At 38.4% G+C, this 17,363-nt stretch overlaps 1 protein-coding gene across 3 annotated transcripts in view; it reads left to right on the top strand.

Annotated features, from left to right (window-relative positions):
• Positions 1 to 17,363, top strand: part of ST7 (suppression of tumorigenicity 7) — a 132,459-nt gene that overhangs the window by 64,008 nt on the left and 51,088 nt on the right. For all 3 annotated transcript variants that reach the window (XM_068189907.1, XM_068189910.1, XM_068189908.1), the window contains exon 2: positions 9,850 to 9,932. In XM_068189907.1, the coding sequence (XP_068046008.1) occupies positions 9,850 to 9,932 (83 nt within the window). The remainder of the gene's footprint in view (positions 1 to 9,849; positions 9,933 to 17,363) is intronic.

Genomic DNA, 17,363 nt, shown 5'->3' with positions numbered 1-17,363 from the left:
TAAAACCTGCTGCTCTGCTTTCTTTGAAATACCCCAAAATGGAGGCAAAGAGGTAAAAGTTTTCTACTTGCCTTGTTTTCTTTCTCTTTTGGTACAAGTACTGTGTGAGTCACACAGTGTTAAGAATATTTTGAAGGGGAAAGCTGATTATTAAGTACATAGCAATAATGAATCACACTTGATAGAAAAATAATTTTCCCCTTATTTTTGTGCCACATTACCTAGGCCATCAATTACGGGAAAAAATACAAATCCCTGCTTCGTATAGAAATTTATCATAGGTTGAAATTTCTTATGGGAGAAAAAGAGCACAAACACCTTATTGATTTTGTAAGTAGGTGAGTTTTCAATGACAGGATAATGATATCAGCTATTATAGATCTCCAGGGAATTTTCATGACATTGCTGGCTCTAATTATGAAAATGTTTTCTTGTCAACTCTCTTCCAAGAAGCTCCTTGCAATTTCTTGTATGCAAAGAGATCAGCATCTTAGAGACTCTCAAAATAGATTTACTATATAGAGTCAGGCTGCCAAGGTTAGGACAGAAATGTCTGGAATAGAGTATTGCTCTAGAATTTAAAAAAAATGTGGTTTTTTTTTAAGGTTTAGTCAATATGCACATTTTAGCCCAGTTTTCTGATTTTTTTTATTGCTGAGACAATTTCATTTATTGAAGAAATCACAGTGCTCCGCTCTTTTTGTATGCCAAGGAATGCAACGCACAAGCAAGGATGGAAAGTGTAGCACTGCTCATATCTCTTGGTTTAGTGCTCCTATCAAATCCTGCCTGGAAGAAAAGGAGGCACAAAAGGAAGCTGCAGGGCACCTGAGGGTGCTGTGTTCGTGTGTTTCTTTTGTCTTGGCATGGCAGTACCTCTTCTGAGAGAGGTTCCTGGATAATGGGAACCCATGGGATATTTTCTCTTTTGTGGAATGCTGTTGAAAACTCTTCACATGATTTGTCTCTCTAGAGCAGATTACCCTTTGTTATCTCTGGCATTGGAATTAATCACTGTGACAAACTTTTAGTTTAGGGTATTCTTTACACAGCTAATGAACCAACATCAAAAAGATTTAATGGTGCAGTTACCTCCCTGAGTGTTGCATGAAAGATGCAGGGAAACATACCCATTCAATTGAGAGAGATGTACTGATCTGGTATTTGGAAAAAAAGACCTTAATTTTCTTAAATGACTCCAGATAATTAGGTTTAGTAATTGGCTTTTGTTTTAATACAGCTTTGAAAGGCTAAACCACATAAATCTGTGTAATGCCTCAGAATAATCAACAGTTAAGGTAACAGGTTACCTCTTAACTTTGCAAGGAGTGCCTGTCCAAACTGGGTAAAGATCTGTCAGTTCAGTTTACATGATGTTAAGAGTAATCTTGATATAGGGATTTCTTGGAACACTTTGGGGTGCAGAGTGGAAAATAAGGTGTTTTGTTAGTGTTTAAGTACATTTTTGCAATGAAATACATCACTAATGATTTTTGGTAGAGTTCTATCTCTGTGCACCCTAAACTGAAGACATAAAAGACTTTAAAACATCTACCTGATAAACTGTGCAACAGCCATACTCTTGTCCTACTCTTGCTTTCTCTTACAAATGTGTATCCAAGAGAAGGCAGAAGATGTCTCTGCATCGTGATACTCTGCAGTCACCTGAGAGACCTCTGGGGAGTCCATCCTCATTTGGCTGTTGCATCACATCAGGATTTCCTTTGCTTTTGTGTTGGGGGAATTCAGTGATACACACGCTTGTATGTGTGTGATTAGAAAAGGAAACCACAACCTAACTGTGAAGATGTTCTCTCCAGTATCTGGACTGGTTCTGCCTGCAAAGACATCATCACGAATCTGAGAGAGCACTTCCTCATGCAGTGCAATGCTGAAATAAAAATTTGACAAGGACTCATGATTCTTGAAACTAAATCTGCAGGGGAGATGTGTATAATGACAGTGTTTCAAATCAATTTGCAAGCAACTTGATTTTAGAAGAATTAAAGCTGAAAGTGTTGCAAAAGAATTTGACAATCAAGCAACAACATGACTTTATATAATCCACATCTCTAAAAATCCAAGTTTTAATATCTCTACTCAACACATCGTTGCTCATCTTTGATGCCTCATTCTTATTTGACCCAGTCTTTCCTTTCCACTTGTACATTATTAATATCACTAGTCTGCTTTTAGCATTAAGACACCGTGATGGTCATAAAGAAATGCATAGTTCAGTGCCTAATAGCTGAGGGCTGCAAGGGAAGTGGCTTCTCCCTTGTTTTCTTTAAATGGAAATGCTGTGGGGATTTTGTTGGTTTGGGGGGAGGGGATGGGTGGGTTTTTTTTAGAAGGGTTTCTGCTGCCAACTATTAGCAAATCTTGGTGTTCATGCAGCATGCTCTGCAATTAACAGAAGCTGTGTAATTAACTCATGTCACCACCACACTGTGAAAGCAAGAGCAAATGTCCCTATCCCTTGGCAGGGGTAACTGTGTATCAGAAAATTTGCATTATAATAGTGACTTGCATTTGGGAAAGTTGATCTTCTTTTCTTCATATTTTTACTCTCCCCAAATCCGCAAGGTAGGGAGTTCATGACCTCAGACAAATGGAATAGCAAAATACTGTGCTTGGACATAGTTATACTAAGTCGGCTTTGGTATTTAAACTCCCAAGACAGAATGTGTTCCTTGGGGTGGGTATAGTTATAGTGCATTTTCTGCCTTTATGTCTAACCTCTCCGTTCATGAGGTATAGTGTAGCTGTTGACCACAGCAGGACATTCTGGGAAAATATAGCTGGGAATGGGAACCTTTAGTAGCGCCTTTTGTTAATGGTTTAATAGTTTGTGAGAAAAGGCTTTGGGGTGTATTTGGTAGCAAGGAATAACTTCTGGACACCATCTCTTCCCAAATGACCAAAGCTGTTATTGTTGGCAGTCTTATTTCTCCCAGTGAAAAGGTACTTCTGACATGCAAAGCATCTCTTGCTGAAGTAAAAATAGCCTTTGTTTGCATTCATGTTGCCTGTGTAATTTATTGTGTCTTTTTTTACTTTTGCCGTTCTTGCCTCTATCATCTTTCTATGCTTGGTAATTTTTACTGCCATTCCATTTTCTAATTTTCTTTTAGCTCATCTCTGTATTTTACTAGTCAATCTCTAACCTGGTTTTCTTTTCTTTTTCCTTTCCCAAGTCACAGTAGGGTCTTAAGTGCTTTTTTGTCTCACAGATCTGGTTTCCTTGATGCACCTGTATGCCCTTCTGCCCTCAGCTCTGTGTTGGTTCTTATCTCTTATCAGTTATATTTCCCTGTATACTATCCACAGTGATGATAAGCAAACTTACTGTAACAGGCTGAATTGCTAATGCACTCTGAAGGATGTAGTGTATTTGTCTAACTCCCAAAAGCTCCACAGCCAGCACAGACTAATTCCTGCTAGGAAGTGAGACAAGGATTTTGATCAGTCAAATAACTTTTGGACATCATAATATGAATATTAACTTGGTGTTGAAATGCAAGTCAGCACAGATCATTGTGTCACTTTGGCCTTCAGATACTTAACATGTTAGCATGTTGGGAAGAATGATTAAATAGAATTTGTTTGCAATCCTCAGGCAGCATTTTTTTGGGAAAAGATGGACTGAATTTAGTAAGATTTGTTTCAGTTTTCTGTGCTAGATATAATTTGCTTAGTGGGCAATTGGGTTGCAAAGTGGAAAGAATGTTAGTTACCATTTTTAAAAGTCTTTATTCTTCAGTTATATAAAAAACCTGAAAGTTTTTGACATGTAACTGGTCCTGTGTTTACTACCATCTGCTCTTTCTTCTCTTTGGGCTGTGCTTTGTGGCTGAAAGCCTCTCCCATCATACCCAATTTTTCTGCCGAAGACTGCCACTACTCACTTTGCTTTTTTATTGTTATTCTATTGAAAGGGAAAACGTGCATTTAAGATGGAAGAACCGAGTGTTTGGAAAGAAAACATAGAAGAGAGAGTGGTCTTCCATCCAGAAAGTTTTATTTCACTAATTTGAAATATCTGTATTAGCAGAACTTTGATTATGCACAACTATGTAGTTAATCAGAGCTGAAGTAACGGGAGGCTTCTGGTGCGTCACCATCTTCTGTCACCTGGGCTCTGATCCAGTGGTAACTGAGAGCTACAGACTTCTGGCCATTAGCACAGGCTCCAGGTGTCTGAATGTGACTCTCACTCAGCCTTTAGAATGGGACTGGGTGGTTGAACAAAGTGAGTGGGAATCTGGATTTCTTTGTGCACAGATAAGACACCAGCTGTTTCTGCCTGAAATGGCCGCATGTTTGTGTCAGGGTGAGAATTTTTTTTTTAATTTTTTGAATACAGACCTAGACAAAAGGCCTTATAGAAGGAAGCTGAATAGCATCTGCAACAAATAAATGGAGAATCTCTCTGCAGCATTCTGAAACTTTTGAATGTTTACTTCTTCTTTGGTAATTCCTTTAAGAAGTCTGAAGAAGTCAAAAAAATCTTGGTAGCCTTCCCGGGAAAATCCTGGTAGTTGGTGAAAGTGCTTTTGTTTTCCTGAGACAATACTCTGTGCTAGCTTTAAATCTGATGGGTTTTGTATTTACATTTAGCTGGAGACCATCACGGTATATAATACATAATTCAGCCTGACCCTGGTGTGTTTTCCCAAAAGTATATTATAGGCAACATTCTTATGAGGGAGGGGTTGAGAGTTCAGAAAGTTCATGTACAAGCAATTCAATTAAAGTCAAGAGTATGCAGTGTTTCATACTCAGAGAGGGAAAGTTTATCCATTTAGTAAAAGAAGTTTATTGAACTTGATTTTGCTCTTTGCTGACACTTTGGTAGAAGAGTTCTTCATTGCTTCTACAACTTTGAACTGGGGAGCTTCATTAATCCAAGCAGAGGCCCCTGTGAAACAAGCCAGTCCCTGTCCTGTCTTCTGTACCGTGTTGAAATATCAGCCTGAATGGATGGCTGCAGTGAAAAGAAATTAAATTGCTGTGTCAGAGGTCTCCAACCATAGGTTTCTTATCTTGTCACCTGTCTAAGGGCTTTGGGGCTCTTGGCACTGGTGCTAAAAGAGTTTGCATCAGTCTGCATACCAAGCAAATACGCAGAGGAGAGAGTGCAGCAGAATTTCTTAGTGACTCAAATATTAAAGCCATGATGACTTAAGGACTGGTAATGCACTAGAAGGGTTCTGTGTCTATAAACTTTTATATATTTTCTGGCAATTTGCTCTTACAAAATTAACTATTGTACCCAGTTATATTTTTATTTAGTTAGTTAGTTTATATATTATTTATTTATGCATAACATATTTTTTATTTAACAAGGTTATTGATGTATATATCATTTTACCTGCATTTTGAGATAACAAAGAAATGTCATAAATGATGCCATTGTGTCTTTGCTCAATCTGTTGGTGTATATAATTTATGTTACATTGCTATTAAATTTTTATTTGGACCTTACTGTACACTTACATCACTTCACATTAAGAAATAGGTAATGGAGCTGTCATTTTAGAAGATCTGCATGTGGGAATAGTTGGTAGTTTGCAGTGCTCCCTCCCCTAGTGACCTTCTAATGTAATTAACTGATGCAGCAGTTAATATGATACTTTTAGCAGTTCAACCCCAGTGTTTTCTACTATGGTTTCTCACGTGCTTGAATTCTGAATGCCTCAAGACCTTAAAGAAATTTATAAAGCAGTAGTATTTTTTATCATCTTGAGTGATACATTTTACATGTTTCAAGGATTTTGTTACTTAAAAAATACCTGGATTTTCCTCCTGTTTTGATTCCCAGGTTCAGAATGAATCACAAGTATTGGAAATGAATAATATATATATAACAAGAAAGAAATGGTATCTGCTTTAAAAAATGTTTGTCTCCTCTTTTGATTAGTCTCAACTGGGAATGTTAGACATAAGTGCTAGATTTTGTAACTTGTATGCTGTGAATTGAATAGGATGTTAATTCATGTCTGTGAGCATGCACAGTTAACGATGAAATAACAGTCCTTCCCTAGGTAGTATACAGAAGGATGAAATGACTGACCAGTGTAACTTAGGCACTTCTGAAAATGTAAATATGTCTTATTCTGGATGTCTCAGGTATTATTAAAATGAAAGCAATAAAGAGAAGGGAAGAAAGAGGGGATGGAGTCAGGGGATGGAGGGCCAGGAGTCTCTCATAAGTACGTTTGGCTTTTCTAGACAGAATTTATGAGTCATGCTTATTTTCTTTTAAAAAATACAAAACAAGCTGTACTAACACACCTAAAATAGATCATTCACTCTCAAAAGCCTGTGCCAATAATTGAGATTTGACAGTAATTTCAAACAAGTTGCCACTGTAGGAACATCAGTCAAGTTTCTTTGTCACTCAAGTTTCTTTGTCTAGATACTCATTACTTGCCCTTTTGAAGTCCTACCAAGTTACAGACAAGAGATGATATTGCAAACTGAATAGCTGCAACATCTTCCCTTTGTGAATAGAAATAATTAGGCATACACTGGAATTCAGAAGAAATGACATACAGTACTACCTTTTGCTGATGATTCTACCTGGCTTCTTTATTCTGCAGTCATCTGCTATTGAGTTCAACTCAGATTTCTCAGAAATCTCTCTGCTCCTCAGTCCTGCTACATCATCAAATGGAAATACAGGAGTAAAATACTCCTATCCAAATATAGGCAGATGGACAGGTAGCATTATCTGATGGCTCTACTTTACTGCAACACACTCAGGGATCCTGATTCCACTGGGGGATGGAGATGTTGGATATGATAGTGATATCTTCACTGTTAGAATGCTGACTGTAAAGAAATGCTCCCTTTTGGATAATGATATATTTCACCATGCAAAAGTGGATTGATTTTTACTCTTGAGATTAATTATTATGAGAATTAGGCCTTGATGTAGTTTCTGCTGAAACAATGATCAAATTCTTATTGACTCCAGAATAAAAATAGTTGGACACACATACTTAGTTTTACTGTTTTGGAGATATGTTTCTTATTAGAAAGTGTTTCCTTTTGTTAATAATATTTATGGAGACAAAGGAACTGGGAGAGTAGCTAGTAATTGGCTAAAGATGATACTTTTCATAATGAGATAGAAGATTATTATATTTAATGAGTGGGAAAAAGAATGGCCAAAGGATTAGAGAGATACAGTCCAGGCAAACAGCTCTGGTCGTTGAGTGCATGTGTATCAAACCTACTGAGTTACTTCAGTTATCTGGGAGTCTGGCCTATAAAATCTAAAAGCGTCCAGCATCATATTTGTTCACCTTGCCAGTTCCTGTGACTAAGCTGTAAAAGTGAAGAATTGCAGCATCCTATAGTAAGGAGGATAAAAGAGCACCAGTATATATGCAGGCAAAGAAGAAAGCAGTAACACTTGTGGAAATTATAGATAAATAAAATCCAGTCTCCATTCACATCTGAGAGTTTCTCTATAAACAGTATACATTGCTTATAAAAGAGAGGTGGCAGAAGAAAGCTAATAGCATGTCTTATGAGCCTTATTCAGTCTACACCACTGATGAGTTCCATACAGCTAATTTGTTGAGAGGGCTCTTCCAAGTGGGGATGTATTTCCCAAAACAATTTTTATGGATGGAAATCAGTAATAATATTTAAAGCAAATAGACTATATCCTTATAGCTTTTATTTTTATATATTATTCAATGGATATGCTCATGTGGAATCTTCACAGTAGACTCAGATGGCTCACAGCTTTGGAAATCAAATTACTTCCAGGGCGTAATGGGAAATTTTAATAGAAAAAAAATCCAATATTCCATAAGCTCTGAAGCTGGGGTGGGAGAGTGGAGGAGAAAGATCCCCTGTAAAGTCTCTTGCTGCCTGGCTTTTCATGTTACGTTGGCACGGCAGTAGCACTATTACAAGGTAGAACACAGGCATCCATATCCCATCATAGCATATTCTCTCTCAGGCATATCCTGACCTAAGCAAAGGAAGTAGTTTCACTGGCAGTCTGAAATTTCCCCAGTGACATAGTTTGAGTATGTCTCTGGCTTACATTTGCATTCCAAAATGAGGAATGTTTCTTCTAAAAGACTCAGGGTAGTTGGTGAAGCCAAAGTTATTTCAGTGTCTCCATTCCTCTTCCTACTTAGTAGGTGCTGTGGCTGAAGAAAGCAGGGACTACTATTTCAAAGTCTGCTTTTATTAGACAGGAACAGAGAGGACAGGAGGAAGGATTGAAAACAGTGTAGCAGTTTGGAGGATGTGATGCTGATTTACAGTAGCTGAGAATCTGGCATCCAGTGCATTTGGGAAAGGAAATGTACAATGGCATTAAAACCCACCAGATTTATTCTTTACTGTATCACCTTGGTGCTTAATGCCACTCCAGTGGACTAGGAAAGGACAGTTCCATTTTAACACGTAACGGCTTTTTCAAGAAAAATAAACAACACAGAAAATAAGCAGCCAAAACCCAAACAAAGCAGCTGAATTGGGCTTTAATCTTTTAGTGATGCATTTATGGAAAACAATTTTTTTAGTGGTCATGGAAAGTGAACCATATGTTTGATGGTTTGTATTCTGCTATTGTTGTCTCCTCTTAATTTTTTGGCTTCATATTATTTAATTTCTGATAGGTGTTATTTCTAAAGAGAGCAGAATGAACTGAGGGCCTCACATCTACATATCAATGTCTTTTATCAATTTTTTTTAATGAGACTAGTGCTCTGCTACAAGCCTTCTAAATTTACCTGCTAAACTATTGTCAGTTCCCTCCCCAGTCCTGGATACATGTGCATATACAAATATATATATGTGTATATACATAAATGTATATATATATGAGAAATTCTTTGGCAGTGGTTAAGGATGAGACCGGTAGGGTTGTTTACAGAAGGTATTCAAACCCTTTATGTGGTTTAATAAGGAATATTTTCATTTGTGGAAGATGGAAGTGATGGAAAGTTGTTTTTTCTTTAAACATCTAGAATTTAGCAGAACTCGCATTCTCTGTAGTAGCTTCTGTAGAGTCATCAAAAACCTAGAATATTTTCTAGGTACTCTTAAGGCTAGACATAGGGATTTTCTTTGAGGGATGAGCATGACTACCTGGTGATTTTCTCAGGAGCTTTCAAGATGGGATATGAGTAGAAAAGCCCTTTGGATTTCCAGAAACCCATGTAGATGGAATTGCTCGTCTGACTTCACTTCTGCCCTAGATTCCAGATAATCTGGACAACTATCATGATTTTCACCCCTTACTAAGAAAGCTAGTTAGGTCTTTTTCTAATCACTTATTCACTGTTGTCATACTGAGTGGTTCACCATCTTTGGAGCAATAGAATGAATTAGGAAAATGCCATTATCTTCTACTTTGTAAGTGAGGAAACAAGTAGGTGAGAAGTAAAAAGCTTAAAAAAACTTCATCAAGATCTACAGGATGTTGAGACAATTTAGAATGCAGGACATTGAGAGAGACTTCCAAGATTTCTAACTGCAATGACGTAGCAAAGGCATATTATAAAATGTTTTCCATATATCATGGGGAATCCTAAACTCTGTGTCAGTGGAGCACCGACTGAAATAGGAAAGTCCCAGACATGTGTGCAACTGTTTCCTAATTGCCTTGTGATTGACTTCATTGTGAAAACAAAATTCTGCATGTGGTACTCTAATGCTCTGCTTTATCTCACGTTAGGTAGATGGAACAGGATGTTATTTTAGCTGTCTTTTTTATCAAAGCTAAGGTAATAACTTACCTGCAGTTGGGAGGAGGAACATGTGGAGAACATGTCCTGTTCTTGCACTCATGGTTTTCTCTCTTTTCTTTTTCAGTGAGTATGTTTTTGAACACATTAACCCCCAAGTTCTATGTTGCCCTGACAGGCACATCCTCATTAATCTCAGGACTTATTTTGGTAAGTACTGCCTCTATTAATATCACTTTAGAATTTGATTTTGATATCCAGAAATGTATTTCAGGCTTCATGCAGATTAATAGGTATCTTTTTTTCCTCTGTAAACTTACAGTTCTGCAGCACATAAAATTTGTCTTTATTTGTCTTTATATCTTTTTCTGTGGGAATGAAAAAGAAAAAAAAATGTTTCAGTGCTCTATCTTTGAAGATAAAAAAAGTCTTGAAGAACACTGTGACTCACTAACATCCTACAGTAATTCTTAACGAATGTTTGCACATTAAGTGCTTTCCTTGACAAGTACTACTGAAATGAAGAAGGCCAATAAAAGGAAGAGGAGGAAAGGTACCAACTATCTCAGCTTAGCATGGTCCTTTCAGAGAGATACAGCAGGATTTACTAGAGAAACACCAGTTCTGGTGCCAGAATTCCAAGGGATAATTATTTCAGATCTTCACTTCTAGAATCTTTCCCAGTACATAGCTGCCTGTTTGCTTAAATGTCTGTATTTTTAAACCATTTAAAAAACCCTCCTCCAATATGTAGTTCTTGAGGGCTTCTTTATGTAAATTGATGCCGTGGAGTGAATCATAATACTGTCACAATGCAGGAGTCCAAAGCAGAGCATTTTCTCTGAATTTTATTCAATATCTTCATAGAAACAAATGGAGATTAAAAATATAGGAATTAACAGGGTGTACATATATATCATTTTATGTGGTCTGTTCTTGTTACCTCACTGCTGAGAGTTGTCTTACTGCTTACACAAATTAATAGTATAGCATAACATAGAAGAGATTAGAATGATCCTCTCGTCCAGCTGCCTGATGACTTCAGGGCTAACCAAAAGTTAAAACATGTTATTGAGGGCATTTTGCAAATGCCTCTTAAGCACTGACAGGATTGGGGCATCCACCACCTCTCAAGGAATCCTGTTGCCATGTTTGACCACTTTATCAGTGAAGATATTCTTCCTAATGTTGTCTTATCCTCCCGTCACAGCTTTGAACTATTCCCATGTGACCTGTCTCTAGATAGCCAGAAGAAGCCCCTCCCTCTCCACTTCCCCTCCTCAGGGAATGGCTGCCTTTGTTTTAGTCTTGTTTGTTCAAGCTGTATGCTTTTAAAATCTGCTGCATACAAGCTGTAGACCCTCCCTCACCACACCAAACTAGGCATGTAACTGGGGGACCAATGAGACCAAGTGTAAGTTATTGTAATGATAAGTGGAAAGAGGAGCGAGAGAGAAACATGGCTAGAGGCTGGTTCTCATCACCTCAGATCTACTAATCTCAGAGAAACCTGAAAGAGCTAGGATCCTAAGTGAATACTATCATCTTGGTTTGGGAAATCTGCACCTCTCATATCCACATTGCTTGTAGCTGATGTAGATAAACAAATGGCATCCTTGACTACTTAATACCTGTGAGACTCTCATCACTTAGATGATTTCAGGTAAAGCAGCAGGTGCACTGCTGCTGTGCCTTGCTCTGAGTTTCCTCATAGCAGAAGGCAATTACCTAATGTTTGCACCTTGGGCATTCATCGGTCTTGTATGGATTGAGCCCCAAAGCACTCGACTGAGCTCCAGAAAGATCAACAGAACTTTCAGAATATGAGCAAGAGCCAGACCTGTAAGACTTGGATTCAGTTCAGCAGAACTCACTCAAATGCACAGAAGGAAAATAATGTTACATGTAGCACTGTCACTCAGAAAGAAGAAAATGCTGGACGCCACCACCAAGATGAGAAGGATTGAGAGAAATAACATGGGTTTCAAAGACATGGTTCCGAATTTGTTGCTACAGAGCGAAGACAGCAGGAAGAGGTGGCAAGACAAAGTCAGTTTATTTTTTGCCCTATTGAATTATATTACAGGATCAAACAGGAATAAAAACATTGAAGAGTGACTAATTTATGTAGAACTAAATTCAGCATTGTGAATGTAGGTACATTTTATTCTATAGTCATAAAAGCAATTTCTGAGGAATGAGCTCAGCAGGCAACTTGTGAGTAAGAAATTTCTAAGTGCTGTACTTCAAAGGGACGTACCAGAAGGAAGTGGCAAAAAGTACTCAAGACTATGATACGGAGAGGGGGTAAAAGGACACCAATAAAAATCTTTCACGAAGAAATCAGATTGAGCCTTAATCAAAAGAAGTCACTTAGTATTGCATGAGAAAGTTGAAGAAACAGTGAGGTGATGGAGGTGTAGACACAGAAATCAGACTGAAAGCCCTTTTTTTGTTTGTTTTTTGTATCTTCACTACTGCTATCAAGTTGTTGTTTGCTGTTCATATGGCACCTTCCTAAATGTGAAAAACGTATATAGGCCAGGCAGGTAACAGCCAGGAGCCTTGGATTGTAGGGACCACTGTCTATGCTGAGAGGATCATGTTTTCTGTAAATTCAGTAATGGCAACAGAACGAAGCAGATGTGATCATGGAAAGAAAAAACTGCAAGTTGAACAGATCACACATCAGAAAAGACAGCTGATTGAGTTCTAGCAAGGTAGTGCTAGCTTGTCATTAGCTCAAGTGTGCTTCAGACTAAATATTTCTTAATCTTGCTGTTTACCAGTGGCCCAGTTTTACATGCTGTTTACCATGACCAGTAACATGGTGAATTGCCCGCATTGCCACATACTTGTATCAGACTACACAGCATCATCAGTTCTAAAGGATTCTTAGTCCTGTTAATGTTATAAAGTGAGGTTCTTATATAAAATAAACATTATCTTGTCAAATCTACATCACTGGGGTACTTTTTAGGCTAGATGTACTATTATTGCTTGGAATTTTCCACCATATGGGCTGGCAGATTTCTTTCCATTATCAGTTGGCTCAAGTTCCTAATCAGAAGGAGAAATCACAGCACCGCAGGTTATGAAATAATGGAAAATTCCATCATTTCATAAGTGTCGTAACTGATGAGAAAGTGATTACTTTTCCTAACTCATATTTGGGTCATGAAACAATGACTGCAAAGTTCAGCTTTGGGTAGTTGAATACTACATTACTCCTTTGCAACACCCTACACTTCCCTCTTATTTTGTCTCATACTTTGTTTTAATTCTTTAGGTAAAATTCTGGCCTCGCTGCAGGCAATGTGACTTAATTGAAGCAAGGATTTCAGACCTTTTTTCTTGTAGGTCAGAACTGTGCAGAAAATACTTTCCTATCTCAAGCATTTTCCTTAACAATTACTTGACTACAGCACATAATTAAAAATTAACAATTTGGCATATATTCACTTCATCCGTGCACTGTTGTAAGCATCAAAAATAAAAAAATTTAGTCCACAGTTGCATTAGAAATACTGTATTGGAAACTTGGTTCCACCACAGTTACTTTTAATCCAGTAAAATACAGTGTGCTGTCTCACAGAATACAATAAGCTGCATTGTATTCGATGTCTAGGAGGCTGAGGTTTTCCACAGGTAGGGTAATAAAACTGTCACAAAACACACCTGACATCCAGTAAATGCTGTGAACTAGAACTATGTAAATGCCACTGAGATTTCTAAATAAAGCCACATATTTAACATACAGTTATCACCAGAGTTGTTCAGCAAGCATGTGAGGCACTTGCACTGCAAACTGATAGAGTCTCAGTTCTAACAAAGCACAGAAGAAGTGAGCAAGAATTCCTTGTTATTCTACTTCTGAGCATGGGAGAGTAGTAAGTGTCTTCTGCCACACAATGAAAAACATTCTGCAATGAACAAATACCAGGCCTTTCAGATGCAAGAATTAGAAAGCCAGCCTACACAGGTAGAACATGAGTCTAGACACTGCCTAGCATTGAGCAGCTAGGCTGTTTGCTACTACCCAAGTACGTAGCATGCTGTCAGAGTCACAGCCTTTTGTACCCAATGGTACCGGTACGGGAAGTCTGAGAGAGAACCTCAGTAACACAGAAAGACTTGTCTTATTTTCTGTAGGTACTAATTGTTTCACTACCTCTGTGTAGTCTGCTGCAGAGGGGCAGAAAGGTGACTGAGTTCTGGGTGCTGCCACAGACTCTGCAAAAGTCTGACAGTTATGTAGGGACAGTCTTCGAGGGCTGAAAAGCAATATATGGTAATCATTCAAAGTTTCTGCTCTGCTCAGAAAAGGCTCAAGGTCAGGAAAGGCAAAACCATTGTAGGGACTTCCTAAGAAACTGGAAACCCTTGCCAAGGAGCAGATGAGAGAGGAAGGGTCTACTGGAAGGCAGGCTGTAAGCCAGTCCACAGACAAGAAAATGCTATCATAACTAGGTGGGGTCTACACAGTGTTGAGAGAAGTAATACACTTAATCCAGGCAGTATATTATTTTCTTTTGCATTTCTGTATTTCCAGAGGTGGGTGAAGTAAATAGCTATTAATTTTGAATACGCTGCCCACTAGCACTGCATGTATGTTCTCCTGCTAACTCTTTGAAATAAGACAAATGGGGGTTCAGTAACCAGGAGCAGAGTCTAAGAGGATGCTGAGTGGCTGTATTAATCTAGAAGGAATGGGGGTGCTTACCCTTCAAGGCTGTCATCAAGGACACTCAGCATGGTCAGAGGCATGCTGTTTCCTAGATCCAAGATGGGCAGGACTGAAGGATCAGGAGTCACTGGGTACCCCTAGCACCTAAATAAAACAGACCAGGAGCTTGCTTTGTTGGAAGGCAAGTAGCATTGTATAGTCACAGTCATATGGATAAACACTCTTGCTTCCCAAAACATGGATGACCTTTTACATAGTGTCTACTGGAAAAAGCCCCTGGGCTGTAATATACCTGGAACATTTGCAGTTATTGCCTGGGAGAGTTGACACAGGCCAGGTACTGTGCTAGCCAAACAAACAGCATGGATTATTTGAGCCAAACCTGTGCTGTGGTCCCTTTTATTTATAAAATAGGCTTAACCATGGAATCAAGTCTAGCCAGCATTATGCTGTTCATCCAGAGAGTAAGTTTCCTTTAAATCCATTAGATTGGTTAAAGAGTACTCCAAATCTACCTGTCTGAGACCTGAAAGTCTCATTACAAGGCTGAAACAGAAATCTGAGCTGTGGAAGTTGCTGGCAAATGAAATTCTTTACTGCTTCTGTTGAAGACTCCATTCACATACACTAGGAGGGCATGATAGAGTGTTTGCTCTAAGAGAGGATGCCTGTCTCAGATACAAGAAACAGAAAAGCATAATTCAAATCACTGATAGATATTGCTCCTTGGTCCAGTGAGAACCACCACCAAAACCATTCCTTGTGAATTGATGCATATATAATGGAATATCTGTTCTGAAAAACTGTGCAGGAAGATCAGATCTGATAGCCAAGTGATGTGGAATAGATTTGTTTCTACCGAGATAAATAAAATTATCTGGGATTGTTTGTATGTGAGAGCAGAGATAAGAAAGAGGATGATTGTAACATTTTCATTGCACAAGGGAAGATAAGTGCATTAAAAAGACAACGTTTCCAAAATCAAATACTCTTACATTAAGCAATACCTATACCAGATTAAAAAATAAAAATTCTAAATTGCATTTCTTAACACACAAAGTTGGATATGTTCAGAACAGGGTTTTAATTTGGCCCTTGGGAACGTTATGGTCCCAAAAATCCCTTGAGAGTTTGGAGCTGTTTGACCCTGTTTCAATTTGAAAGCACAGGCACCAACTAGAAAGACTTCCAAGAAGTTTGCTACTGCTGTGAAGGGGAGATCTCTGAAGATGAGCTGTCATCCCACTGTATGTCTATGACAGAAATGAGGTGGCTTTTTCTTTCAGAAGTGGTGCAGAAATTACATTTCTGATAAATTTCCTCTCTACTCCAGATCTCTGTCAATGAGTAATTAATCCTTATAGTAATTTATTCTATCAGATGATCTCTCGTCTGCTGAACTGTCAAAAGATTGTTGACTTCACATGGCTTTCAAACTGGATGATGCAGTTAGAAGTCAATTTTAATTTATAGAAATAGGGTTTCAAACCAGATGATGCTAAGATGCAAAAATTCTCTAAAGAGAATTTATTGTTTTGACTTAAGTACCAAATTACAGGTTTTACCTCCCTATACATGCTGAATAAATCACTCCAAGCAAAGGCTTGTGATGATGATGATTTATGGCTTTAATTTCTAAGAGATGGTATGGATGGAGATCTGGCTGATGTTTCCTGGCATTGGATTCACTCAACATAGCAAATATTTTTCAAAGCTGCCTTAAACAATTTATGAGCTTTAATGCCATTTTTAAAAATAATTAATGCATTTGTAAGTCTAAGGAGGCAGACTTACAGCTGTGTCATATGTCTGAGCAAGTTTCTGCTGAACTGTAGCAGAGACTACATTTATATATATGTACGTTCTTTGTGATTGTCCCCTCAGTTTCATTGAAATTCAGTGTGACGGCTTCCCAGCTGGTATACATTTGTGCAGGACAAGTGGGCTCAAGTGTGCTTTTGTGCTGCTCACTCCCTCTCTGGGTTTTACTGACCTCATCTAAAAGCTGATCATGACTGAAATAAGGAGCAGGAATTTATTAGCACGTTTTGCAAAACCTTTTTTATTTCCTCTCTTTAGAGAAAGCTTACTAGATACGGTCTGAGTTTTGCACAGCTAGTCTGGCAGCTGTACCTGAGTCCCAGATTTAGGTTATAGTGAAATTATTACTGAGTGTCCCTTGCCTCAGTGCAAGACTATAATCCTTCATTCCTAACACACTCTCCCTCTGAGGCTTTGGACAGGTAGAACTGTAGCTTCTGTGCCTTGATTTGTTCCAAGCTTTTCAAAGACAGAACAGAAATGTATGTTCACAGCAGATCTCTGACTGTATCTTATGGCATAACGTTTCTCTTATGGTCAGCCACATGTTTATGATGCTCTCTTAAATCATAAGATATAAACTTTAACCCTTTTAAAAAGTGTGGTGTGCCTAAGAACATGAGAACAGCTAAAACCAAAGTTGACACACCTGTGCCAGTTCACTGTTCACCATCTCCAGCATTCAGAAGCAGTGATGCATGCCAGGGGAAGCCTATCAGCAATGTGGAACAAGTGTTCAGTGAGACTGCATCAGCATTGTGTCCTTGTCACTTGGCATTCCTACCTGGATGCTGCTGCAGGCACATGCCAATGGAACCAGAACAGTGACAAATGCACCTCAGACTCTGTGTAAGGAGGAACTGTCCAGGTTGTGTGGGGTTTTGGTGACTTAGGTGGGAAAGAGTTCACAAAGATCTGAATATGTTAATGATCTGGTTTCTCTGTGACCATCTGTTTATCTTCCCAAATGCTATGTATTCACATAGTCCTCCTGTCTTCTCCCCATCAGACTGCTCCATTCTTTCTTCTTGATGTCTCCCAGAAATGCCATTAGATTGTTTTGGGAAGTGATCTCCAGAGCTGCCACACAATCTTGTGTGAACTCTCTCAAATAGCCACCAGCTTCATTCCCT

Source organism: Anomalospiza imberbis, chromosome 5 (genome assembly GCF_031753505.1).
Source record: "Anomalospiza imberbis isolate Cuckoo-Finch-1a 21T00152 chromosome 5, ASM3175350v1, whole genome shotgun sequence".
In the NCBI taxonomy this organism is placed as follows: Eukaryota; Metazoa; Chordata; class Aves; order Passeriformes; family Viduidae; genus Anomalospiza; species Anomalospiza imberbis.
Note: the sequence above shows the minus strand (reverse complement) of the source record. Positions and strands in the feature narration are given on the sequence as shown.